Source organism: Octopus sinensis, linkage group LG3, assembly GCF_006345805.1.
Source record: "Octopus sinensis linkage group LG3, ASM634580v1, whole genome shotgun sequence".
NCBI classification, from domain to species: Eukaryota; Metazoa; Mollusca; class Cephalopoda; order Octopoda; family Octopodidae; genus Octopus; species Octopus sinensis.
The window spans coordinates 54,133,033-54,160,532 of NC_042999.1; the positions used below are offsets into that span (position 1 = coordinate 54,133,033).

General features: G+C 38.6%; 1 protein-coding gene across 1 annotated transcript in view; it reads right to left on the reverse strand.

Annotated features, from left to right (window-relative positions):
* LOC115209052 (sialin) overlaps positions 1-27,500 on the reverse strand; it is a 69,306-nt gene that overhangs the window by 14,520 nt on the left and 27,286 nt on the right. The window contains exons 6-13 of the mRNA XM_029777125.2: positions 20,489-20,576; positions 19,841-19,936; positions 19,604-19,728; positions 18,367-18,516; positions 13,266-13,398; positions 10,472-10,622; positions 4,458-4,548; positions 1-25 (exon numbers count right to left, since the gene is read on the reverse strand). The exon at positions 1-25 is cut by the window's left edge and continues 146 nt beyond it. Coding sequence (XP_029632985.1) covers positions 1-25; positions 4,458-4,548; positions 10,472-10,622; positions 13,266-13,398; positions 18,367-18,516; positions 19,604-19,728; positions 19,841-19,936; positions 20,489-20,576 — 859 coding nt within the window. The remainder of the gene's footprint in view (positions 26-4,457; positions 4,549-10,471; positions 10,623-13,265; positions 13,399-18,366; positions 18,517-19,603; positions 19,729-19,840; positions 19,937-20,488; positions 20,577-27,500) is intronic.

Consider the following 27,500-nt stretch of genomic DNA (forward strand, 5'->3'; position numbering starts at 1 on the left):
CATTCTGCCATTCGTGTTGAGTTCCCTGAAATTAAAATAAGAAACAAATTATAAATGCATGAAGAAAGTGATTCTAAACAGGGGGTGAGTGAGAGGTCTGGGAACAGAATAATAACAATGGACTTCAGGAATAAAGAATAGCACTTGAATACAATTTCTACAGAAAATCCTGCCATTTGAAAGCTTCATTTCCTTCTCGACCTTTAATAACTGGTCCCTAACACCCTTATGAAGAGAATCTTCTCATTCACCACATGTCCGGGTTCCCTAGAAACAGATTTACCGCAGGCGTGCCAGCCCCTATTGCTCATACTAGCGACTAGCGTATCGGCCCCTATCTCTCATACTAGTGACTTAATTTCGACAACCTTTATGAAAAGAATATCGCTGTTAGAGCTCACTGGTGATATAATAGGCCCAAGATAACACACCAGGTAGCTTAACATCACCCCTATCATCTTGGGTAGCTGCTTTAGCAAAAGCCACGCATCACATGCAACAATTCTGGCCAGACACTCATTTCTATCCACCCGTAACATCGACTTTTAAATGTGCACACTGGGCGTCAGCTCCATTAGTCTTGGAAGAGAGTCTTCAACTGATCATAGGATATTCCCTCAGCTTTTCTTAATAACAAAACAACTACAAAAATGATAAACTTTTGTCCTTCTTGAAAATATCCGATTAAACTGCTTTGTTATAAAGATGTTATGAGAAGGAATGTTGTTGCAGTAGTAGTAGCAACACCACCACCAACACTAGCAGCGACAGTGATAGTAGTAGTAGTAGTAGTAGTAGTAGTAGTAGTAGTAGTAGTAGTAGTAGTAGTAGTAAGTGATGGGAGGGTGTTGGATACCCCCAAAAAAACAAGAGGTGGTGTGAGTGGTAGGTGCTTAAGTAGTAACGGTAGCGAGTGGGGATGAGATCAGCCAGACCCGAGGAACGAAGCTCATCATGAGAAGGAACCAATCACCAGATGAAAGTCTGAGCTACAAAGATTCTTCTGGATCTAAGTGAAGGGTGTGACGCGGTGAAGTTTTCTTCATTTAAAGGGTTTTGTGAAGGTGCGTTGCTTAGTGGTTCGGGTGTTGTACTCGCGATCTCAAGATCGCGGGGGTACGTTGTTTTCTTGAGCAAAACACTTCATTTTTCACTTTTACTCAGCTATAAAGGAGTAAACCCGTGACGGTCTCTTGTCCGGTTCAGAGGAAAATATAGGGATCTCAGTCACTAATACACCATGGAAACTGGCCCTACACGTTCTAGGACAAGAGACAATAATTTTTGGGTTTTAGGTTTTTACCTCGCAGGAGGCAAAAATTTATTCTACCACGAGAGTTTTGGACCCCAGTAATAAACTCATACAGCCAATCAGAGCTCAACTTGACCTTGGCAAAAACAACCAATCTCTTGGTAAAACACTCAACCAAGTAAACTCAAGACAAAGAACGGTGTTGTAAGTCGACTGATCGTCAAGTTATGCCTGATTTTAGGAGACAAGTAATTAGATAGATTTGCATCTATACCTATTATCGGATTTTGTTAGGGCCCTGCTTATGGTAAAGATGTGGATGGGAAAATGTGGGTAGAGGGTGATGTGCTAGCAACCCGCTCCCCTTACTGTTTTACAAAGTAAACAACAACACAAAAATTACGCAGAGGCAGCCATGGTTGAAATAAGAACAAGAACAACAAGCATTATTAAAAGAGAAAAGAAGCATGGTCATTCCTTACCCAAGTGACCTTATCTTACTGCCCATCACTTGTTATGCGCTCATAAATTAGTTTGATAGTTGAGCTCTGATTGGCTGTATGCAAATGAGTTCATGACTGGGGTCTGGGACTTTTGTGGCAAAAAAAAAATTCGTGAGCGAGAGCCGGACGTGCTTCTCCCACCCCCACCTTCCACTGTATGATTATAAAGAAAGCAAAACTGTGTCTTCCGTTTTTATCTTTTAGTTGTCTCAGTCATTAGACTGTGGCCATGCTGGGGCATCGCCTCGAAAAATGTTAGTCGAAGAACGCAACCCTCAGTACTTTTTTTTAAGCTTGGAACCTATGCTGTCGGACTGTTTTGGTATTCGTACCAACCACATGGTTCCGGGTTCAGTCCCACTGCGTGGTACCTTGGGAATGTGTCTTCTACTATAGCCTCGGGCCGACCAAAGCCTTGTGAGTGGATTTGGTAGACGGAAACTGAAAGAAGCCCGTCGTATATATGTATATATATAAAAGGGTAAAGACCCCCTTCGGTCATGAATGACCATGGGATTGCACCTAGAAAGTTACCCTCCTAGACACAAGTCCGGGCAAGGTTGTTTATGGAAGACCAGCAGTCGCCCATGCATACCAGCCTCCCCTCTCCACGCCACCAGTGTTATCCAAGGGAAAGACAAAGGTCGATACAGCTTGGCACCAGTGACGTCGCAACTCATTTCTACAGCTGAGTGATATATATATATATATGCGCGTGTGTGTTTGAGTGTCTGTGTTTGTCCCCCTAGTATTACTTGACAACCGATGCTGGTGTGTTTATGTCCCCGTTACTTAGAGGTTCGGCAAAATAGACCGATAGAATAAGTACTGGGCTTACAAAAGAATAAGTCCCGGGGTCGAGTTACTCGATTAAAGGCGGTGCTCCAACATGGCCGCAGTCAAATGACTGAAACAAGTAAAAGTAAAAGAGTATATAGGGGACAAACACACACACACGCACACGGTCACTCACTCACTCACTCACTCACTCACTTCCGTCTACCAAATCCACTCACAAGGCTTTGGTCGGCCCCTGGCTATAGTAGAAGACACTTGCTCAAGGTGCCACGCTGTTGGACTGAACTCGGAACCATGTAACCCGGAAGCAAACCCCTTGCCATACAGCCACGTCTGCTCCTATGTTTGTTTGTTTTTTTTCTAAAATGATCAGATGGAATTCAGCGAACATTTGGCCATTGTTTCTAGCAAGTAGAGTAGCCATGTAGACGTTCCCAAGTTGACCCATATTTGAACCAGTAATTTACTATGGTTAGTTCATGTAATTTAAAAAAAAAAAAAAATCCTTCTGTCTATTACGTTGGGGAAACTATGAAAGATAACTTGCAGAGATCTTAATAAGAGTTATCTCCAATGAAAAAAATAATTCCTTGGCAATATAGAAATTATGTTAGGTATGTAGTACGATAAGGATTATGTCCCTTGTACAGTTTTTATTTTTTTCTCTTTGAGAGATAGAAGCTGGAATGCCTTCAGTGAGGGCCACTATTTGCAGTGGAGTATTTGTGGATAAGGAGACACATGACCTAGTGGTTAGAGCAGCGGACCTGCGGTTGAGAGATCGCGGGTTCGAATCTCAGATCGGCTGATGTGTATGTTTATGAGCGAAGCACCTAAGCTCCACGCGGCTCCGGCAAAAGTTAATGGCGAACTTCTGCTGACTCTTTCGTCACAACTTTCTCTCACTCTTTCCTCCTGTATCTTGCAGCTCACCTGCGACGGACCGGCGTCCCGTCCAGGTTGGGAACCTATACACCAAGGAAACCGGGAAACCGGCCCTTATGGGCCAGACGTGGCTCGAGAAGGGGCAAACAATTTGTAGATGATAAAGAAGATTATAGCTAATAGAATTTAATGAGTTTAACAGGACGGAAAAGATTTATGTGTATAGTAGTATAGGTGCAAGGGGGAGGGTGTGCGGGTCAGATAAGAGGGGTGGGGGCATAGGGAAGATTTGAGACCACTACTACTGCTGCTGCTGCTGCTGCTATTCATTACAATCAAATCATTGCAAATTACAACAAAAGACAGCTAAGATCGTGTAGTCCTAGATATACTGTGCCAACTGGAATAGAACTGAAAGCAGGCTAAGCAACAACAACATTTAGAATAACAAAAATGAAATAGTAGACGTAGGGCTGGCCTTGTGGTAAGTAGCTTGCTTACCAACCACATGGTTCCGTGTTCAGTCCCACTGCGTGGCGCCTTGGGCATGTGTCTTCTACTATAGTCTCGGGTCGACCATAGCCTTGTGAGTAGATTTGGTAGACGGAAACTGAAAGAAGCCCGTCGTATTTATATATATGTGTGTGTATATGTTTGTGTGTCTGTGTTTGCCCCCTCCCCCACCACCACCACCACCACATCGCTTGACAACCGATGTTGGTGTGTTTACGTCCCCGTAACTTAGCGGTTCGGCAAAAGAGACCGATAGAATAAGTATTAGGCTTACAAAGAATAAGTCGTGGGGTCGATTTGCTCGACTCAAGGCGGTGTTCCAGCATGGTCGCAGTCAAATGACTGAAGCAATTGAAAGAGTAAAAGAGTAAGAAAAGTGCATCGCGAAATTAATTTTCTAAAAATGAATTTCTACAAAACAGAACAGAAATTATGAGTGAAGCGAAAGTGTTTTTTAATTGAAAGATGAGAAGTAGATTTCAATGGTTTAAAATGAAATTACTTACATTTGGAGTTAAGGCCTTTGCGACGATGGGGGACAGGAATCCAGACAGAGCACTGATACAGTTTGTGATGCCAAAGAGCACACCAGCATAACTATAGAATACAGAGAGTACATGTTAATTAACATTTTAATTTATAATACAGGAAATTGAAAGAAGTCCGTTGTGTATATAACTCTGTATGTGTGTGTGTGTGTGTGTGTGTGTGTGTGTGTGTGTGTGGTGTGTGTGTGTGTGTGTGTGTGCGTGTGTGTGTGTGTGTATGCGTGTGTGTATTTGTGTCTACGTTTGTCGCCCACCATCACTTGACAACCGGTGTTCGTGTATTTACATCCCCGTAACGTAGCGGTTCGGCACGAGAGAGCGAAAGAGTAAGAAGCAGGCTAAAAACAAAATAAGTGTTGGGTTCCTTCGACTAAAATTCTTCAAGGCAGAGCCCCAGCATCGCCGCAGTCTAATGAGACTGAAGCAAGTCAAAGATAAAAGATAGGAGCATATATCTGGGACAGAAGATGCCAATAGGAGATTAAGCTGACACCAGTATACCACTGGTACTTTATGTTATCGGCTGCTAAATTATGGAATACAAAAGGTAACATAGTTCACGTACTCATTCGTGGTGGGGAGGGTGTTTGGATGTGTGGGTGTGTGCATGTGTGCGTGTGTGTGTATGTCTTTGTGTGTGTGTGTGTATGTGTGTGTGTGCGCGCGCGCGCGTGTGTTTTATTTATATTCATAAAGAGAAAGACGGTTAGGCATCTTGGAAAGACAAGAGGACTGCTCAGAAAGACCAGCGGACAATAGGAAAGACTATCGACACCAGGAAAGACTGGCGGAGGCTGCGGACTTACAATCCTCGCCTCAGTAATATATTGTAACGGAAATAACTGGAAATGACAGCCCCACGATTGACCGAGAGGGGGGAGTCGAGAATCAATCAAACCCAGTCAGCACGGGAATGACCTTGGAAACGAATATGATTATTCATTCGAACAGCGAACGAAATGTAAACAACTTTGGATGCAAGCTGTGCTATAGAACCTTTGCAACTGAGAGAGGCTTGAAGATACATCAGGGAAAGACTTGTGAGAAGAGGACAGAGCAGTTTGGATCGTCAGATCGTAAAACACGTGGCAAATCATCCCCGGACTCAAACCACAGCAGATCGATGAATGCTACTGCAGAGACCTCTTCACATGATGAAACTACAAGTCATGAAACTGGTGCATCGGATAATACTCAGAGGAAACCGAGGGTTTTGTGGCCTGCTGCTAATGAGAAAGTGAAATATAAAGAGTTTGAAAACAAGGTTTGTCGGGCTCTTTATAAAATGACAGGCTCTACAGTGGAGAAACTGGGTAAATTATCAAGCTCAATATACGATATAGGAAAAGATTTATTTGGAATAAAAGAGAATATCCGACTAGAGAAAGGAAAGTGTGGACCAAGCAGGAGGATCAGAAAAATGCAGCAGTTGAGGAAGGAAAAGTCCGACTTAAGAAAGCGATGGAGATGTGCTACACTAGATGAGAAACCTGGCCTTGCGCTGCTGTATAACGATTTGAAGAGGAAATGTTATGTGCAACGACATATCCGCCGATATGAGCGTCGAAAAGAAAGTAAAAGGACTCGGGGGCAGTTTCTGAAGGACCCGTACGGGTTTACTAAGAAGCTGTTCACTGAACCGAAGAGTGGTACTTTATCGTGCACTACAGAAGAATTGGATGCTCATATCAAAGAAACCTACAGCGATCCGCACCGTAACCAGCCGCTGCCACCTCTACATGGGCTAAATCATCTCTCAGGACCTGATATCGAATTCCAGATTTGGGACATCAGGGAGAGAGAGGTGAATGACTGCGTTAGAAAAGCTAGAGCAAAGAGTGCCCCGGGAGGTGATGGCGTCTCATATAAAGTCTACAAGTATTGCAATCGTCTGCGAAAGAAGCTCTTCGTCCTTCTCCGACAACTGTGGCGCGAGGAGACTATAGTAGAGGATTGGTGTAAGGCAGAAGGTATATACCTGCCGAAAGAGGCCAATGCAAAGACCATAAAACAGTTTAGGCCGATATCCTTATTGAATGTGGAAGGCAAGATCTTTATGGGAATTCTGTCGAGGAGAACAGTGGCATATTTACAGAGTAACGGATATATTGATGAATCTGTTCAAAAGGCCGGAATCCCCGGGATCCTTGGATGCGTTGAACACTTTTCCTGCCCTTTTTCACCAGAACCTTAGTCTTTAGGAATACCTACCCCCACCACTTTATCAGAATCTAATTCGTAACCACACCAATATCGTCAGTTTTTCGATTTGGAAAGCGATCCAGGATGCCAAACAGAACAAGAAAAGTCTGAACGTGGTATGGCTCGACCTAGCTAACGCGTATGGTTCAGTGCCACACAAATTACTAATAACAGCCATGGACCACTTCCACATTCCAGACAAAGTGATCAAAATAATGAGGATGTACTATGACAGTTTCGAAATGAGATTTACAACTGGAAATTTTACAACAAATTAGCACCGATTGGAGGTTGGCATTGCTGCTGGCTGTACAATATCTGTCACGTGGTTTATCTTAGTCATGGAGGTGATTTTGAAAGGTGTAGATTTTTCGGAACAAATCGCATGTACAATCGCCTAAGAAAGCCTTCATGGATGACGTGACACTTCTAGTTACAGATAAACAAATCATGCAGAATGCCCTCTTGAGATTAGACGAACTTGTAAGGTGGTCGAGGATGCAATTTAGAGCAAAAAAGCCGCGTAGTCTGACATTTGTTGAGGGAGTGCAGAAAGAATTTAAATTTCGAATATCTGAAGAAAGCATTCCAACAGTCAAGGAAGAGCCCGTCAAGAGCTTGGGACGGGTATACACTGGAACATTGTCAGACAGAAGTCGTGGGATTGAAATTATGAAACAGGCCGAGGCTGGGTTATCAGCGATTGATAATTCGAAGTTACCAGGTAAATATAAAATTTGGTGCTTGCAGTTCGGCTTGTACCCGTGACTTGCGTGGCCACTTGTAATATACGAAGTAGCATTGTCACGAGTTGAAAGGATTGAACAAAAATGTAATGTGTTCATTAGAAAGTGGCTAGGCCTACCTCGTATGGCTCAGCTCTTTATCGTAAAAGAGATTCGTTGCAGCTACCAATAGCATCAATAGTCGAAATATATAAGCTGGGGAAGATACGGACGGTCATGATGCTGAGAGAATCGAAGGATATAAAAATCAGGCGTAACCCACCAGAGGTGAAAACAGCCAGGAAATGGAAAGCAGAAGCAGAAACTGACTACATCTTGTCTTCTCTTATACACAGAGATATGGTGGGAGCAACGCAGAACCATCGGAAATGACTTGGTTTTGGCGCAGATCAGTTCAGACCGTTTGCAAGCATGATGCGGAGTGAACGCAGATCTGTTGTTAGCAACAGCGTCAAAACAAGAGAAGCAGAGAGAAGAGAGGTTCATTTGATCCGATGTGTTCATCAAGGTCAGATGACGAGATGGGAAGAACATGTTGTTGAGAGGAAGATAAGTTGGGATGAGATGTGGAAGTGGACGACATCTCGGCTGAATTTCCTGATTCGTTCATCTTATGATGTTTTGCCATCACCTACGAATCTAGTAAGATGGAACGTCTTAGAGAATGACATCTGCAAATGTGGAAAGGTCGGTACACTAAAACATATTCTTTCTAACTGTTCTTTAGCATTGAACAGGTATACATGGAGGCACAACTTGGTCCTTAAGGTTATCTTCAATGCTATAAAGAATCAAATTCATCTCAACAACACTGAGGAAAAACCGTTAAAAGTACCATCAAGAGAGTTCATTACCTTCGTGCGACCAGGTCAGCGGATCCGTTTCAAGAAGAAGATCAAGAAACTTCCTGAGAAAAAGGAAAAGTGGAACGGCTATTGGGAGGTAACGGGTCTTTTCTAAAAGAAGGACAGATTTTTCTAGTTAACTAAATAATTTGAAACTTCGTATACTGGTAGAATGTGTCAAAAGAAAACATTAATTTCAACTAGTTTTTTTTGAGAAAAATGTATTTTGTAAGTTTAAACGTAGTTTAAATCTGCGAATTTTAACCAATCGTATTGTCTGTTTTGATCTGAAATCATTATCTGCATAGTGTTACTGTGACGTAGACGATGATAATGATGATGATAGTAATAGTGGCATTGATTATGTTAGGATGTCTCATGGATGGTAGTGTTGAAGACATTGCAGAGTGTAGTGGTGGTGAAACTGGTGATTTTGAATATGATGCTGGTATTGGTCTTGGGGTTGTGGTTGCAGAAGATGGTTGTGGTGGTGGCATTGGAGGTTGTAGTAATGGTTGTAGTGGTGGTTGTGAAGATGATTCTGATATTGATTGTCTTTGCATTGAGGTGGTGGCAGAGTCAGAGTAAATATTAAGAGCCCAGTTAACACAAGATTCTTAAATTTCGGAGATCATAAGATAGAGAGCAAGAAGTTAATAGTTCCAATACTGGCCCAATTCCTACACCCCAGATTCTTCAACTATTTTATAAGAAAGGGGTTAATGGCAGGATAGGGATTCAGCTTAAAAATAAATTGTATAATAAAAAATACATAAATAAATTACTGCTCCAACAATGTAATTTTAGTATGTATGTATGTATGTATGTATGTATGTATGTATGTATGTATGTATGTATGTATGTATGTATGTGTGCGTGTGTGTGTATGGATCAAAAGTTTGATTCAAATTCTGTGGTACTTATATATTCATACATACATATACATGTAAATGTATATAACATATATATATATATTGTATGTAAACATATTTTATATATATATAATGTATGCATCTATAATACACACACATTATAAATATATACACATATATGCATATGCATTAGAATATGTGTGTATATATATATATATTTATATATATATATATATATATATATATATATATATATATATATATATATTATATATATATATATATATATATATATATGCATATGTTTGTATACATGTGTGTGTAGCTATTTAGGATCTACACAAATTTTATATATACTCCACGAAGTTTGAAAGTGTTAGTTAGAAAAAATTATTTTTTAAATCTGTAGGTCAAAAGGTAAAGAAAATTGAACCGTTATGAAAATCTCCTCGAGGAATGTGAAGACGCAGGCTGGAAAGCGGAACATTTTCCTATCGAAGTCGGATGTAGAGGGTTTGTTGGACACAGCGTGAGACGACTGTTGTTATCGATAGGCTGAACTCATTGTAAAGTCAATACCACCATGACTGATATCCAATCTACAGTGGAGTAGGCTAGCCACTGGATTTGGTTAAAAAGAGACGATGAGCGATGGCTAGAAGTATATTGAGTTCTTCATAACCAGCTGATCTAGCAAGCGGGGCCTCATATCAGTGAGGGGGGGGCGGTGCGCATTGATGCCGTCGAGAGGTAGGCCCCGAAACGGCGCGCATTCTCTCCTGAAGACCCCATACACTTGCTAGCTTCCGGTATACGGAGCTTTTAACTGGTAGCACTTGCATGTGCAAGTTGTTTGCAAGACATCAGCCAGGCAGACAGACTGATAGACAGACAGACAGATAGACTGACAGACAGACAGACAGACAGACAGACAGACAGACAGACAGACAGACAGACAGACAGATAGATAGATAGATAGATAGATAGATAGATAGATAGATAGATAGATAGATAGATAGATAGATAGATAGATAAATAGATAATTTAAAACAACATAAAAAAGAATGAGACTTTGCTTTATATATTCTAGAGGGGGAGGTTAATTTTACCTTTCGTCTTTTCAGGGTTCGATAAAATAATGACCGTTAAGCACTGGAGACGATGTATTCGACTTAACCGCCCATAAAATCGGTGACCTTGTTCCAAAATTTTTAAACAAATATTATAGAGAGACAGTGATATATAATAATAATAATAATAATAATAATAATAATAAATAATAATAATAATAATAATAACAATAATACCTTGGAGCGATATCAACGTGGTTTACAAAGAATCCACCCCCACTGAAGCCCATGAAGGTTGCAGCAAAAAAGAGAAGTGCAACAGCAACCATAGCCTCTGTGCAGTGGATGTAACTAGTTCCGATCAGAAATGCTGCTGTACCCATGAATGCTGCAAAGAGATAAGAGAGAAGGAATGAGAGAAAAAGAGAGAAAGAAGGATAAAGCGAGAAAGACAGATAGATGCAGAGATAGAAGGATTGAAAGTGACAGGGAAGAATTTACGTTAAGTACATTATCAAATTACGTCTATGCACTAAACTTAACAGAATCTTCCTTTCTCATACATACCAAAAGTGATGGTTCTGTGAGGAGTTTCCCGCCAAGAAAAACTCCATCATACCTTAATACATTAACTCCAACATTATCATGACTCATTAACTACAACTTTATCTTATCACATTAGTCAGATCCTCCAGTGCGCAGGGGGTAGTAAGTCGACGTTACTGGTTTTTATTTGCTGTTGTTTTCTCCGCATTCAATCATGTGATATTGGGCTTTCTCGTGTGTCGATTATGAGTTTTCTGCTGTAGTTTTTAGTCTACCTCTCTTTTCCTCTCCGGTGCTGTCCATTTGAAAGATGTTCTAGAATGGCATTGTTCTGGAAGCTGGAGAATGCAGGTCACATTTACAACATTATCATATAACGTTCACTACAACAACTTTATCATGTGACATTAGCAACAACATGATTGCATCTAAGGGTAATTGTCACGATGGTTTCTCATGTTAGGCAACAGTTATGATTGTCAGGGAAACATGACTAACAATTCCGTAACAATTTCAGTGGATCTTACCAAGAAAGACATTCGAAGGATTCATCCTGAAAATTTAATTTTGATCAAAGAGTATTACGTGCATTAGTAATATCCTCCTCCTTCTCCTCCTCCTCCTCCTCATCATCATCATCATCATCATCACCACCATCATCATCAGTTTTGGTGTCAGCTGAATTTCGATGTGTGAAGTAGACTGGAACAGGTGTATCTAGTTTCTAGCTGCGCACACACACACTAACGCAGAAACATACATTGCAAACGCAGATTCTTATATGTCATACAAAGCACCATCTCTCTCTCTCTCTCTATCTCTATCTCTATCTCTATCTCTACCTCTCTTTCTTCTTACATTGCAAGCTTTCTCACACCATCTCTCTCTTCCTCCTTCCTTCCTTCCTTCCTCCCTCCCTCTCTCTTCCTCTTTCTCTGTTTGTCTGTCTATCTATCTATCTATCTATCTTTCTATCTATCTATCAATCGATCGATCAGTCTTGTGTTGGTTTCGTCTTTAGGAATGATTTACACCCCCAGCCATCATAATCTCTCCGAAACTGACGATATTGGTGTGGTTACGAATTAGATTCTGATAAAGTGGTGGGGGTAGGTATTCCTAAAGACTAAGGTTCTGGTGAAAAAGGGCAGGAAAAAGTGTTCAACGCATCCAGGATCCCGGGGATTCCGGCCTTTTGAACAGATTCATCAACATATCCGTTACTCTGTAAATATGCCACTGTTCTCCTCGACAGAATTCCCATAAAGATCTTGCCTTCCACATTCAATAAGGATATCGGCCTAAACTGTTTTATGGTCTTTGCATTGGCCTCTTTCGGCAGGTATATACCTTCTGCCTTACACCAATCCTCTACTATAGTCTCCTCGCACCACAGTTGTCGGAGAAGGACGAAGAGCTTCTTTCGCAGACAATTGCAATACTTGTAGACTTTATATGAGACGCCATCACCTCCCGGGGCACTCTTTGCTCTAGCTTTTCTAACGCAGTCATTCACCTATCTCTCCCTGATGTCCCCAATCTTTTCTAACGGTTATTGCAGTTCATTTGAAAAAAACAATTATTTGATGTGAGACTACTGATAGTGATGTACAGAGAAGTCATCAAAACTTGTTTCTGCTTTGCATTTATTCCTTTAGTTACGCAGTTCCTGCTACAAGACCAGCGTAGCAACTCCTGACTGCACCATTACGACTACTAACAAAGAAGAAAAAAATTATTATTATTATTATTATGTGTCAGAGGACGAATACTTGATCATAGTGATATAAAAGTAAAATTTCTTCTGCTGACACAGGCGTAGCAGGCGTGGCTGTGTGGTAAGAATTTCGCTTCACAACAACATTGTTCCGAGTTCAGTCCCACTGTTTGGAAACTTGGGCAAGTGTCTTTTACCAAAGCCTCGGTCTGACCTTGTGAGTGGATTTGGTAGACGGAAACTGACAGAAGCCCGTCGTGCATACATATATACGTGTGTCTTTGTCCACCACAACGAGCCTTGGGGTGTTTACGTCCACGTAAACTAGTGGTTCGGCAAAAGACACCGACAGAATATGTACCAGGCTTTAAAAATTCATAAGCATTGGGGTTGATTCGTTCTACTAAAAATCATTCAGGGTGGTGCCCCAAGATGGCCATAGTCTACAGATTAAGAATATCTAATCGAAAAGCCAGGAATTCTCCTCCTAATTACAGAATTAAATGGCTTCACTTATATACAATTAATATATATCTGTCTTTACGTTCTGAGTTCAAATCCCGCCGAGGTCGACTTTGCCTTTCATCCTTTCGGGGGTCGATAAATTTAGTACCAGTTGCGTACTGGGGTCGAACTAATCGACTGGCACCCTCCCCCAAAATTTCGGGCCTTGTGCCTTGAGTAGAAAAGAATATATTTTTGCTACCGCTAACCATCGCCTGTCTCACCGGATTCCTCACTTAGTAAATTTAAATAAATCGGACTTACAAATGGTCTGTAAGAAGACTCTCATATGGCGGGTACTCATAATCTTTTTGTTCTCGAGGGAATCTGCCAAGGGTCCGATAAATGTATAACCAAGAAATTGACCAAAATAAGGAATAGACGACATCATTCCATTCTGAAATGAGTAGAGTTTGAAATGTTTTAATAGTCTAAAACTGTGGCCCCCAACTGTGGTTCCCAACCCCTTTTATTTAAATTAGTTTTCTCACGGACCCCTTTTAATATAATTACCCCTCTGTGTGTGTGTGTGTGTGTGTGTGTGTGGTGTGTGTGTGTGTGTGTGTGTGTGTGCCCCTTGTGGGTAATAAAGAAATAGTGTGTGTGTGTGTGTGTGTGTGTGTGTGTGTGTGAGTGAGTGTATGTGTGTGAAATGTTGAATTTAGTTCACCGACCCACAGTACTAAATTTGCGCATCACAGGTTCGAAACCACTGGTCTAAAACATACAAAAAAAGAACAGATCAGTAAATAACTGCACGGTTAGGGATCACATTGTTTATATAAGTTAATAAACGCTTTCTGAATGAAAGAGTTAGCACTATACATCAGAATTTCAAAGCTCCTGTCTTAACACCACACAATGGATGATAATCATTTAAAGCAAGTCTATAAGACAAATATCTACAGACGTTGGATAAAATAATGGAAACGCCTAGCATCATAATTTTGAAATATCTATAAAACCGTCAAAAGCTTGTTTATTTTTAGTTTTTTTTTGTTTATTATTAGTGTTACTTAATATGTTTTGCTAAAATTACTGTATCTTTTCAGATATCATCAGAAAAATGTAATTAAACATCATTAATTCTATCGAACTTTTAAAGGGGTCAAATTGTTGGTGCTCCTATGGCAGGTACTAGCGTAACGAAAACAGACGAAATGTTTGGTTTATCAAGAAGTACTGTCTCGAAAATAATGACAGCCTTTGAGAAAGAGGGAAAAACCTCATCGTCGAAACAAAACTCCGGAAGAAAACCAAAACTTTCAGATAGGGACCGCACAGCTCCCAAAATTAGTGCAGAGCTTAATGACCAACTCGAGAACCCACTTTCCACAAAACCGTTCGTCGGGAGCTGCACAAAACCGGATTTCAAGGGAGGGCTGCAATCAGAAAACTACTACTTTCAAAAACAAACGTTGCAAAGCATTTTGAGTGAAGTAAAAACCTATAGAATTGGTTCCAAGAGCAGTGGAAGAATGTTATTTTCTCGGACGAGTCATCCATTACCTTATTTCTGACCACCAGCCGAGTATACGTGTGGAGACAGCCAAAAGAAGCATTTGACCCAGACTGTCTTCTTCCAACTGTTAAACATGGGGGAGGGTCTGTGATGATCTGGGAGGCTATATCTTGGAAATCCGCCGGCCCAATTGTTTCTCTTCGTGGCAGAATCAATAGTCAAGACTAAGCATTTTATCTGATCAAATTCATCCTATGGTTGTGGGACTGTTTCCGGAGGGAAACGTAATCTTTCAGGGTGATAATGCACCAATTCACACAGCTAAAGTTGTTACTCCTCCACCATAATCACTACAAGAACTGGAGACTGTTTTATCTGAAGAAAGGACAAAAATTTGTTTGGAAACAATTCAAACTTTGTACGAGTCCATACCTCGTAGAATTCAAGTTGCAATTACCACTAAAAATGCGGTCCTACTCCATATTGAAATAGATTTGTTTGAGATTGTAAGATGTTTCCATTATTTTGTCCAACCTCTGTATATCTCGCAAATAGGCTGTTGCCAGTACGATTGCTATAGAAAACACGTTAATCTAAGATAATGTGCTGTTGTTATTAACTTCTGGCATGTTATCATAAAGACTACTAGTGCTATCATGGTATGTAAAATAGAGCGTGTGTTCATATTGAAATTACTTCTATAAAAACGCATACTATCTTTATAAGTTCCTTTTAATACTAGTAATAATAGTAACAACAACATGCTATCATCATTATAGCATATCCAAACTAGTAATATCACTAAGCAATAAAGCGACTCAGCGTTATGCTTAAGGTAGTTCTAGAGATCTCGGAATCATAACAGGAATTTCTGGTAACAGTAATCATCGCAACAAGAGGACGCTATCTTTAAGGTAGCATGTTAGAACTAGTAAACTTCGTGAAAAAAGGACGCAGTTGTTAAGATATGACGTTGATAAAAGTACTGTTAAGAAGATCAGTATGCTGCGTTTCTGATAGCGTGTTAGAACTGAGTATCTTAATATGACGTCGTGCCAATTCTAAGAAAGTATGAAATAACTACTAATATTAAAGAAAAGTGTTATATATTTACGATTGCAGGGAAACAAGAGAAATCATGTGAACATGCTATCAGTAGACAACGACTCGCTGTATTTAAGAGATGGTGTAATCTTAATAAAAATAGCATGTCAGATAAGAAGATGTCAGTGGTAAAATTCATAGCAACAGAAAGATATCTTTCAAGTTAAACGCCAAAAAATGGTAATCTAAACAACTGCAAGAAATTTTCTTGCAGATAGCATGTTAGCGCTAGTAATGTTATCAACAACAGCGTGCCATCTTTAAGATAACATACAACCAATAGTAATCTTAATAAAAGCGATATGCTATTTTCATTTGAGAAGCAGTAATCTTAAAAAGAACGAAACACTAGTCATTTTATGAATAAGAACAAGCTATCTATTAGAAAGCATGCCGGAACTAGTTGTCTTAAAATAACTAGGTGCTACGTTTAAGAGGGCATGATTTCATTAGAATTTTAAATACAAACAGTACGTTTTACTTAAGTAACGATGTCAGAACTTGTAGTATTAACAACAACATGTTATCTATAAGATAGCATGTTAACACTCACAAAATGGTTAGTAGCAGCTTACTATCTCTACAACAGAATATCTGGTTTAGTAAACTTCGCAACAGCATTCTCTGCCTACAAGACAGGAGATTAAGATTAGTAAACTTAATATAAGCATCACGCTTTTTGAAGGTAGCACATGTGAATTAATTATTTCAATAAGAATGGCATTCAGATAATTCAGAAATAGTAATTTTAATACCAATATGCTAATACATCTAAGTCGCCATTTTATTACTAGTAATACGATCATCCTTGAATTAGTTTGTTAAAACTAGGACTCCTGACAGGAACTGCTTTGAACAGCAATCATCACAAAACAAGACTCTATTTTTAACATAGCTTGTCACATGAAATAAATTTTAAGAGAAAAGGATGCTATCCTTTTGATAGGTTGTTAGTACTTAAGAACAACAGCAATTTATATTTCAGATAGCAGTTTGGCACTAAACATGTTAATAACAAGGGCATACAAATTCTAAGATAGACTCAAGCAACTAGTAATATTTATATGAATAGCATACTATGTCTAAGACAGCATATCGGAACTTGTAAGGGCAATAATAAGAGGATGCTATCTTTAAGATAGCATGTCAGAACTTGTAGTCATAATAACAACAGAAAGTAATCTCCAAGATAACTGTTATTGTAGGAATAGTCAGTTATTGTTAATTTTAATAGTCGTAACGTTCGATCACCCTGTCTTAAGGATAGTGTTTTGTCGGCATTAGAATACTGCTATCTTAAAACACTCTGTTATTTCTAAGATTAGTAGTGCTGACATGCTATCTTATTCGAGGGACGATTAATTTTATCATATTATCTTCGAGATAGCATGTTGTTATTTTTTATAATCTTGCTAATCCCTAGAGGCAATTTTATAAAAAGATTGTTGTTATGATTACTGGTAATAACATGCTATCATTGATATATTATGCTGTTCTTGTCGATTTTACTTGTGCTAACATGCAGTCTTAAAGGATAGAATGCTGTTATTTTACTAGTTCTGTCATGCTATCTTAAATATATAAGCATTACTAGTTCTGATACTTTATCTTATAGATAGTTTCATATCCTGTTTAACATTACAAACATACTAACATGATAGTATACGCTTTTATTAAGATACTAGTGCTAACAAGCATACTTAACAAGGTAATTCTGTTGATTTCTGATGTTAATGCTACTTTAAAGATACCTTACATTGTTATCAACATTTCTGTCCCTAGCGCAATATTGTAGTGATGGCATGATGTTTCTTAAATTTAGCCTTCATTTGTTATTAATGCGTCTAGCGCAAAAAAGCAATCTCATTATTACTGTGTTGTTATCCACATTAATAGTTCTGACATTCTAACTTAGAGATAGCATGCCGTCCTTAATATGATTACTACGGCCGGCGTGCTTTTGTGGCATTCAGTTCTTAAGATTGTTAGTGTTAATGTGCTCTGTTTAATGATGGTCCGCGGTTTTTAAAATTACAGCCCAAGCAATTTATCTTGAAAATTCTTTTCTGTTTTTTATAAATATTACTAGTTCTAAGATACTACGTTAAAGATAACGTTCTGTTATTATTAACCTTACAACTTCAGACATGATGTCATTAAGACTTTTATTTTGAGATGCTGTACAAGAGATAGCATTTTATTTGTTTTTAAGATTATCAGTTTTAACATGCTATCTGAAATATAGCATGCCTTTTTTTAAAATTAATATTACTGGTTTTAGTATGCTGTCCTTAAGATAGCACGCTGTTGTTATTAAAATTACTAGTGCTAACATGCTATCTGAAAGAAAGTTTCTTGTTATTGCCTAGATCACAAGTTTTGGCATTGTATTTTAGAAGTACCTATCTGTTGTTATGACTGTCACTAGGTCTAACTTAGCTGACAGATATATTTATCATAATTACCTCATCACTTGCACTAATATGCTCTCCTAAACATAACGCACCCTTTTTTTATGAAGATCACTACTTCTCATATGATGTCTTGATGATAGCCTGATGTTGTTTGCTTTTGCGTATTTGCAATTTCAACATGTTATTTCAAAGTTATTTCATGGCATTGTTATTAGGCTAGTTAGTGACAACTTACTATCTGAAAGGTGGCATTCTTAAAATTACTAACATCTATGTATAAAACTTCCTATAAAATATTTATGTTGGTTTAATGACCAACACTGTGCGTTACGACAATTGTAAGATCAGTTTATCAAAGAAAAAAGATAGGACATTTCAAACTTACTGTTTTGATATCAAAATATAAAACCTCTTTCATAAATAATGGTAGTACCGTCAATAAAGTATAGTTACACCAATTGTAACAAAAGTGAGCAACGATTATAGCCCACATGGGCCGCGATGTGAATATCGACTTCCAGGGAACAGACTTCACCTGAATGAAGTAAAAAACAAAAAAAGCAAACCATTGGCAGTGAATTAATATTTTAAAACAGTTTTATACAAATTGTTTGAAAACGTGTGACATATTACATGCATCTTGTAGGAAAACATGTGTCGCTAATTCTAATATCTCTAACTTTAACTGCATTAGAGAAAACGACGTCCTTGTACAGGATGCAGATGTATAAATGATTAGTATATCGCAGGAGATCTAACTGGTAGAATTAAACTGGATAGATTGTTAACATAACAACAACGACAAAAATCGTTAGATTCACTTCAACATTTAAATTTGATTTAGAAAATTATTATTTCTAAATCTCACAACGAGAGATATTCAGCAACAGTACTTTGGAGTAAATATTTTTGCAACATTCGTCCTGATTTAGGACGAATGTTGCTGTAATTAAACTACTTCAGGAGACATCGTCTCCAGCTGGTTATTCGACACGATCTGTGTCCTTATATTTTCAAACAATGGAAATCTGTGTATCGCGATTTTCGGATGTCTCCTGGGGCTAAATTGCAGCATTTGTCCTAAACCAGGACTGCCATGTTATGTTGGCAAAAATCTTTACTCCAACTATCCCGGAAACTCTAAATTTAATTTGTCAAAATATTTTCGTCGCTTTGAAACCACGGGAATTTTGTCAGTGAACAGGTCGTGGTTTCAAAGCGACGAAAATATTTTGACAAATTAAATTTAAATGTTGAAGTGAATCTAACGGTTTTTTGTGTGCTTTTTAATGGGCTATTAACACATTCCACGCTGCAATTATTTTAATTTCAGAACACGATCTCAGATCAGGTTACTTGCTATGTAAGTACATCTCCGTAACAACAACAATGATTTCAGTATATTATATGAGAAACTCCAACTTTAAACTTGCAGGCATATTCTAAAAATCCTAAATAATTGTTTCCAAGCTGGATCTCGTTGTTTAGCATAACTGTATATAATCATATTAGTTGATCTTAACATTATTTTAGTTTTAAGCTTTTCATGGCTTACTCTCCGCATCAACAACAGTACAACATAGGAATTTCAAAAGATAGATATATAAAAAAAAAGAACAAACTGTTGTATGTGCATGAACAGCTTCATCCAAAAACTCCCGTTCTTTGGGAGTGATACGAGGATGTACAAGGGGGCTGTCGTAGACGATATAGAACCAAACCAAACTGCAAAGTACAGTAGCGCCACCTGTGTAAGAAAAAAGATTAAGAAAAGAGAAACATTATCAAAAGAATTGTTATCAAAAGCCGAAACACGAATTAGTAAATGACGTAATCAATCAATCAATCATTGAACTCACCAAATACGTAAAATATCGACCCCCATCCATTGTCAAATCCTTTTGCACAGAGGAATCCCGACATCATTAAGGTGATGATGTTGCCCATATACGGACCTAGAGGAGAAAGAAACAAAACAAAAAGCTGGACATAATAAAGGTTCAACTGAGGTATAGATGTGTGTGTGTGTGTGTACGCGCGCTCGCGGGCGTGTGTGGTGTGTGTTTACGCGCGCTCGCGGGCGTGTGTGGTGTGTATGGTCTGGATCAGCCATAATAATTAACAAGTTTATCACCAAAGGCGTTCCAAACGTGGCCATTTCCTTTATTTTACAGAATCATGCAAGGATGACCACATTATCAAAATTCCGTTCTTTAAAAGCGGCATGGTGTGAGCTGGGTGAAATGTGGCTGCTTGGATTAGCAGGTCTTGAAACCGCGAAGAAACCCTTTTATCGGCCAGTTTTTAAGTAAATAAAAAGTTTATAACGGAATGAAGGGGGATAATATGTCGGAGACATTGTTCACAAAAGAATAAAAAAGAAAAAGAAAAGAAAAGTAAAGAAAAAGAATATAACGAAAGGGTGTCAATGAGATGTTTGATGGGTGTGAGGTAGCGATTGGGGTGAAGAAATCCTCAAATAGAGAAGACGCACAATATAAACTTACCTGCGTAACATATTGCCATCAATTTGGTTCTTTCAATTGGAGGAGCCCATCTACCCCAGATGGAGTGCATCGATGGAAACAAAGGCCCCTAAATTACAAAAGATGAATCCCAGTAAAATATCGAAAAATATTTTTTAAATTAAATCATTTTACAAAAGAAACAATTCATTTATTTTTTACAGAGTATAAATCTAGACATGACAGAGTTGGCCAATATCTAAACTGGTTAATATGTCGGCATTATAAAATCAAACCTGCAGACAAATTGTACAAGCACCACCCTGAGGCTGTAACTGAGGGAGAAAATGTAACGATTCTTTGGGACTTTCCAGTATGTACAGACCGGAACATCGAAGCTAATAAACCAGATATTGTTGTGAAAGACCAAAACAATAAAGTCTGTTTATTGATTGACATGAGCCTACTTTGTGACCATAATATCTCGGCAAAAGAATTTGATAAGCTCAGAAAATATAAAGATTTGCTAATCGAAAAATGTAGCATCTCAAGACGGTTACCATACCAGTGATTGTAGGAGCACTTGGAATGTTCAAAAAAGGAAATGAAAATTATTTGAGGTTCAACCTTGGCTTGCCATCCATGCAGGAAGTATAAAAAAGATTGTCTTAACTGGTAACTGGTCACACGTACTGAGAAGAGAACTGTCGCTGTGGAATTTTTTTCCCTTTCCCCCTTAATGTTTTATTAACTTTTTACTTTTCATTTTTACCTTTTTTTTCCACTGTCTTTCTTCCCCTTCTTCTCTATCACATGACATCGTACATGAACAATGGTGTGTTTATATTAATGGCCTATCAACGTATGCAGTGAGTTTCTTTGCCCTAGGTGTCAGGAAGACACTCGGCAAGAAATGGAAACAGAATTGAAAGAAGGTAATGAGAACAAGAACAAGAACAAGAACAAGAACAACAACAACAACAACCATTGCTCGTATCACTAACGAATGCCCTAGAAAGTTGTAGCGACACGATGGGGTAGCGAAGGTGTTACACTGGAAACTGTGCGAAAAGTGGGGCTTAGAGAGATGCAAGACGTGGTATGAGCACAAACCGCAGACAGTGGCGGAGTCGGAGACTTGCAAAATTCTCTGGGATTTTCCAATCCAAACATATCAGGCGCTAGAGCATAACAGACCGGACCTAGTGGTAGTCGCAAGATGCACCACAGGTGCTATATAATTAATGTTGTGTCCCCGTTTGACACAATCAAGAAGGAGGACAAAAAATAAATACCACTCTCTTAAGTATGAACTAGGCCGGCTATGGAAAAAGAAGAAGTTGAAGATGATGCCACTTAATGTTGTGTCCTTGGAGACAGTGTCAGAAGGAATATAAAGGAAATCTGAATAGAGTGCCCAGTGGAGCTGTTACAAAAGTTTTACCTCGTTGGCACGGCCAGAATAATCGGGAAGGTATAAAATGGCTGAAAAGTACAGATAGCATGGTACCGTAGGCTGCAGGAAGCAAGCCCGTTATGCATGCAAGACTCCAAGAGTTCCAGCAAAAACTGAGATGATAATAATGATAATAATAATAATAATAATAATAATAATAATAATAATAATAATAATAATAATAATAATAATAATAATAATAATAATAATAATAATAATAATAAAGGAGAGAAGCACCAGCCTTAAGAGGAGAGAAGCACCAGCCTTGACAGCGGCTGGACGTGTTCCTCACTGCTCTGACAGTTCGGTGGCCGAAAGCCATAGAAACACTAATATGGGCCAGTTTAGCAACGGGGAAAAATAACTCTCAAAGACTGGAACATCTACAATACCTCGTGAGTATTTGAAATTCTCTTCAAAGTGGGTTAAGAAATTTACAAATTTACGTATCTACAGCTTTCAAACATAAATCCGATCGGCTTTAAAAACTTTAATACCCACAACTGCCTCTGTAAGCACCCTTTTTTGTTTCTTTTTTTTTTTTTCTTTTCTCTAAAAACATCACGCTTTTCTTTTTTTCTTTTTGTAGACTTTGCAAAACCCTAAAACTTTCTATGAATATCTGACTTTTCTTTGCTTCCTCCCAGAATATTCAAATATAAATGTAAACATATACTTTTTATTGCAAAAACACACCTGTTCTTCTAACTAACTGGACATACAAACATCTCTAGAGGGGTCAACTTCAACCTCCACAATATTACCTTGCACGAAATATACAAACACTTTTTATTGCAATAACACAAACGCACATGGAAAAAATAATGATGCTAAGATTCTCTCTGGTCGAACACAGCTTCTCTATTCACAAATAATACAGAACAGCCCTTCAAAATAAGTTAAGAAAATTTACAAATTTACATATCTACAGTTTTCAATCATACATTCGACCAGCTTTAAAAACTTTAATACCCACAATTGCCTCAGTAAACATCCTTTTTTTTTTTTCTTCTCTCTAAAAACATCACGCTTTTCTTTTTGTGGACTTTCAAAACCGTAAAACTTTCTATGAAAATCTGACTTTTCTTTGCTTCCTCCCTGAATATTCAAATATAAATGTAAACATATACTTTTTATTGCAAAAACACACCTGTTCTTCTAACTGGACATACAACATCTCTAGAGGGGTCAACTTCAACCTCCACAATATTACCTTGCACGAAATATACAAACACTTTTTATTGCAATAACACAAACGCACATGGAAAAAATAATGATGCTAAGATTCTCTCTGGTCGAACACAGCTTCTCTATTCACAAATAATACAGAACAGCCCTTCAAAATAAGTTAAGAAAATTTACAAATTTACATATCTACAGTTTTCAATCATACATTCGACCAGCTTTAAAAACTTTAATACCCACAATTGCCTCAGTAAACATCCTTTTTTTTTTTCTTCTCTCTAAAAACATCACGCTTTTCTTTTTGTGGACTTTCAAAACCGTAAAACTTTCTATGAAAATCTGACTTTTCTTTGCTTCCTCCCTGAATATTCAAATATAAATGTAAACATATACTTTTTATTGCAAAAACACACCTGTTCTTCTAACTGGACATACAAACATCTCTAGAAAAGTCAACTTCATCCTCCACAATATTACCTTACACGAAATATACAAACACTTTTTATTGCAATAACACAAACGCACATGGAAAAAAAATGATGATGCTAAGATTCTCTCTGGTCGAACACAACTTCTCTATTCACAAACAATACAGGACACCCCTTCCTTAATTTTTCTTAAGGCTAATAGTAGTAAACATCTGAACTTTTTTTGACCCCACCCAAAAAAAAAAAAAAAAAAAAGATAGTAATAGTGCTGATATTCTATCTATCTATCTACACACACACACACAAACCTCACCTCGGCTCTATTGTTAACCAAAATGAAAGTATTACTTGACAGGCAAGAACTCTGGCATTGAAGACAGTCAGCCAGCCAACCACCAAGCCAGCCAACGAGACAGACAGACACTGCTGTGATGGTGATAATGATAAAAAAACAAAAATAACAATAATAAGATACTGCTGTGACTACACATAAACAATATCATTGATGATGATGGGTGGTGATGGTGATGGTGATGATGATGATGATGATGGTAATGGTGGTGATAATGATGATAGTGATGGTAATGGTGAAGATAATAACAATAATAAGCCGACTACGGCTGCTATAATGGTACGATTATAATTGTAACGGCAATGATGGCCGTCTCCCCACGAGCCAATCAAAGCTAAAAAATGATAACATTATCGTAGCACACAAAATGTTTTTGGAAACTAAAAGGAAAACTAAATCAGTATACCAAATCGCTTGTCCTATGGTTAATCTGGAAGCGCGTCCCCCAGGGAGAGCCAGCCTGGGATCGAAAAGTCATCAACTGGCACAAACTCTTCTCCGAATACGGACATGGATGGTCACTTGAACGGGAAATCCCCCAACTCGAGCCCTCCAAGTTCACCACCACAACCACCACAGAAAGAAAATGTAAGCGGAACAAATGGACCCGAGAAGAGTATAAAGAAGTAATATACGCTTATTACTATGCATTGGTAGGCCATCTCAAGAGACACACACACCGCAAACTCTTACAGTATATGGAGAACACGGAATCAAGACAGTAGGCTCTATTTGGACGAGAACAAATTAGCAAATGTGAGGAGGGATATCTTTAGAAATAACAGACTCACAGACAGTGAAATAAGCGCGATCAAGCACGCAACGGAAAATGACATAAATATAAGACACAAAGGAAATGAAGAATCAGATGAACAGTATAGCCCGCCACGAGGCTTAATTGAAAGACTGCCATCTGACCAAAGTACGCAAAGGCCTGAAGATACAAGAAATTCTATTGTACCTGTTAAAGATAGCCAGGAAAACGAAAAAACAACAGTAACTGAAGATCTCGCATTTGCTGAAGAACACAGAGAGTCTATGGCAGAAATGAGGCAGAAAATCCTGAATACGCTTGAAGTTGTAAGACATGCAAGTATGAATGATAGAGAACCGCTTCATAAACTCTCAAATACAAACCAAAATAAATAAAAAATCCAAATTGGCAACTATGTAACAAATGAAATAATACGAGAATTAAAACCTGATTTTACTGAGTTAAATGAAATTATTTACGCTTCTGCTAGGGCAATTGAAACCAGCTGTATGCCCCCGAAAAAACAAAGAAAACAAAACCTGGGAAGAAATCAAACCTGGAGAAGTAAAATTGAAAAAGAGATTGAATTTATGAGAGGGGAAATATCAATATTAAATTAACTAATATGTGGAAATGATGTAAGATCCAGAACAGGAAGAAAGATGAAGAGAAAATTTGGATCCTCACCAAGAGAAGAACTGATATCAATAAAAGAAACGCTGAAACAAAAAGTCCAAGCAAAAGCCCAAAGAATACGAAGATTTGAGAAGAGAAACAAGTTTTACAAGCAAAATAAGCTGTTCACATCCAATGCCAAAAAATTCTACAGAGAAATAGGGAAGGAGAAAGTAACCGTTAAAGAACCCCTCCCATGGAAGAAGTTCAAAACTTTTGGGAAAGGATCTGGAGTGACAAGAAGACGTACAACATAAATGCAGACTGGATTATACAAACTGAAGGATCCTACCAAAATTTACAACAACAAGCATGGGAAGACATCACAATAGCAGACCTAAGAAAGGCACTCACGAAGGCCCATAATTGGAAATCCCCCGTAAAGATAGGGTGCCGAATTTCTGGCTCGCATCGCTCCCGTGCGCACACGGTAAGCTAGTTCAGCTGCTCAATGGAATTTTGAGAGACCCAAAGAAAACACCTGAATGGTTAGCAAGTGGCATTACTTACCTACTCCCAAAGAAAACGAAACCAACCTTCCAAAAAACTATCGGCCTATAACCTGTCTATCCACCACGTATAAAATCCTAACTATCTATCTGGCGGAGAAAACATATGCATCATCATGAGAAGAACGATATTTTCCCCATTGAACAAAAAGGGTGCCGCCGAGGCTCTTACGGATGCAAAGATCAACTGCTAATCAATCGTATGATCCTTGAGACTGTCACAACAAGCGCAGAAATCTCAGCACCGCATGGATTGACTATAAAAAGGCCTTCGACAGTATACCGCATCCATGGATCTTGAGATCGCTGGACATCTTTAAAATTTCCCCTGTGATTTCAAACTTCCTGAAGCACAATATGTCGTTGTGGAATACGAATCTCCAATTATACCACTCTAATGGAGTACTTGCCTCAGAAAATATAAAATCAACTGTGGAATTTTTCAAGGTGACTCACTTTCACCTTTAATATTCTGCATAGCCCTAATACTCCTTACAAGTGAATTAAACAGAACAGGGTATGGGTATAAAATTGCCAATAAAAAATAAGCCATCTATTTTATATGGATGACTTAAAACTTTATGGTAAAGACAATAATGAACTTGAAGGCCTATTGCGCACCGTGAAAGCATTCAGCGATGACATCGGGATGGAGTTTGGACTTGAGAAGTGTGCCAAGGCCACTTTCCAGAAAGGGAAAGTGAAGACCACAAATTCAGTCGTGTTAGATGTTGACACAGTCATAAGAGAGCTTGAGCAAGAACAGACATACAAATATTTAGGGATAAATGAAGGCTCTGGTATTCAGCATGCAAGCATGAAAGAGAAAATCAGGAAGGAATGTTATAGGAGAGTTCGTGCAGTCCTGAAACCTGAACTAAATGCACGTTACAAGGTGTTAGCTATAAATTCCTTAGCAGTTCCAGTTGTTACTTATAGCTACAATGTGTTGAACTGGAATATGAGTGAAGTAAAGAATATAGATAGAAAAATACGCAAGCTGCTGAGTTGTAATAGGATGCACCACCCAAAGGCAGACGTAGATCGCCTTTACCTTCCCAGAGCCCAAGGAGGTCGAGGCCTGATCCAATTTGAACTAGCTTACAAAACAACCACAATTGGACTGGCCAAATATCTCGAAATGTCGAATGACTGGATGCTAAAGCTCGTGGAAAATCACGAGAGACGAAAGAAGCTTCATTCTATCATCAAGGAAAGCAAAAAATTTGCTATTGATCTCGTGCAGGATACCCAAACTGAACAAACCGAGGGAAGTACGGCAACTATTGTTGCAAAGAAGGTGAAAATGATGGCAATGAAAAAAGCGCACGAGCAATTGGCTGATAGGTGGGAGGAGAAACCTCTGCACGGCAAATATGTGACCCACAGCAAACAAGCTGATGTTGACCAGAAGCAAACCCATCAGTGGCTGCGGAGCTCAGGGCTAAAAGCAGAGAGCGAAGGTTTCATCCTGGCTGCTCAAGACCAAAGCCTATTAATCCGGAACTACCAGGCCAATGTGATGAAAAATGGAGCAGACCCAAAATGCCGATTCTGCAACGACATGATTGAAACAGTGGACCACCTAATCTCTGGATGTAAAGTCTTAGCACCAGTGGAGTATAAATTAAGACATGACAGAGTTGGCCAATATCTCCACTGGCTAATAAGTCGGCATTACAATATCAAAACTGC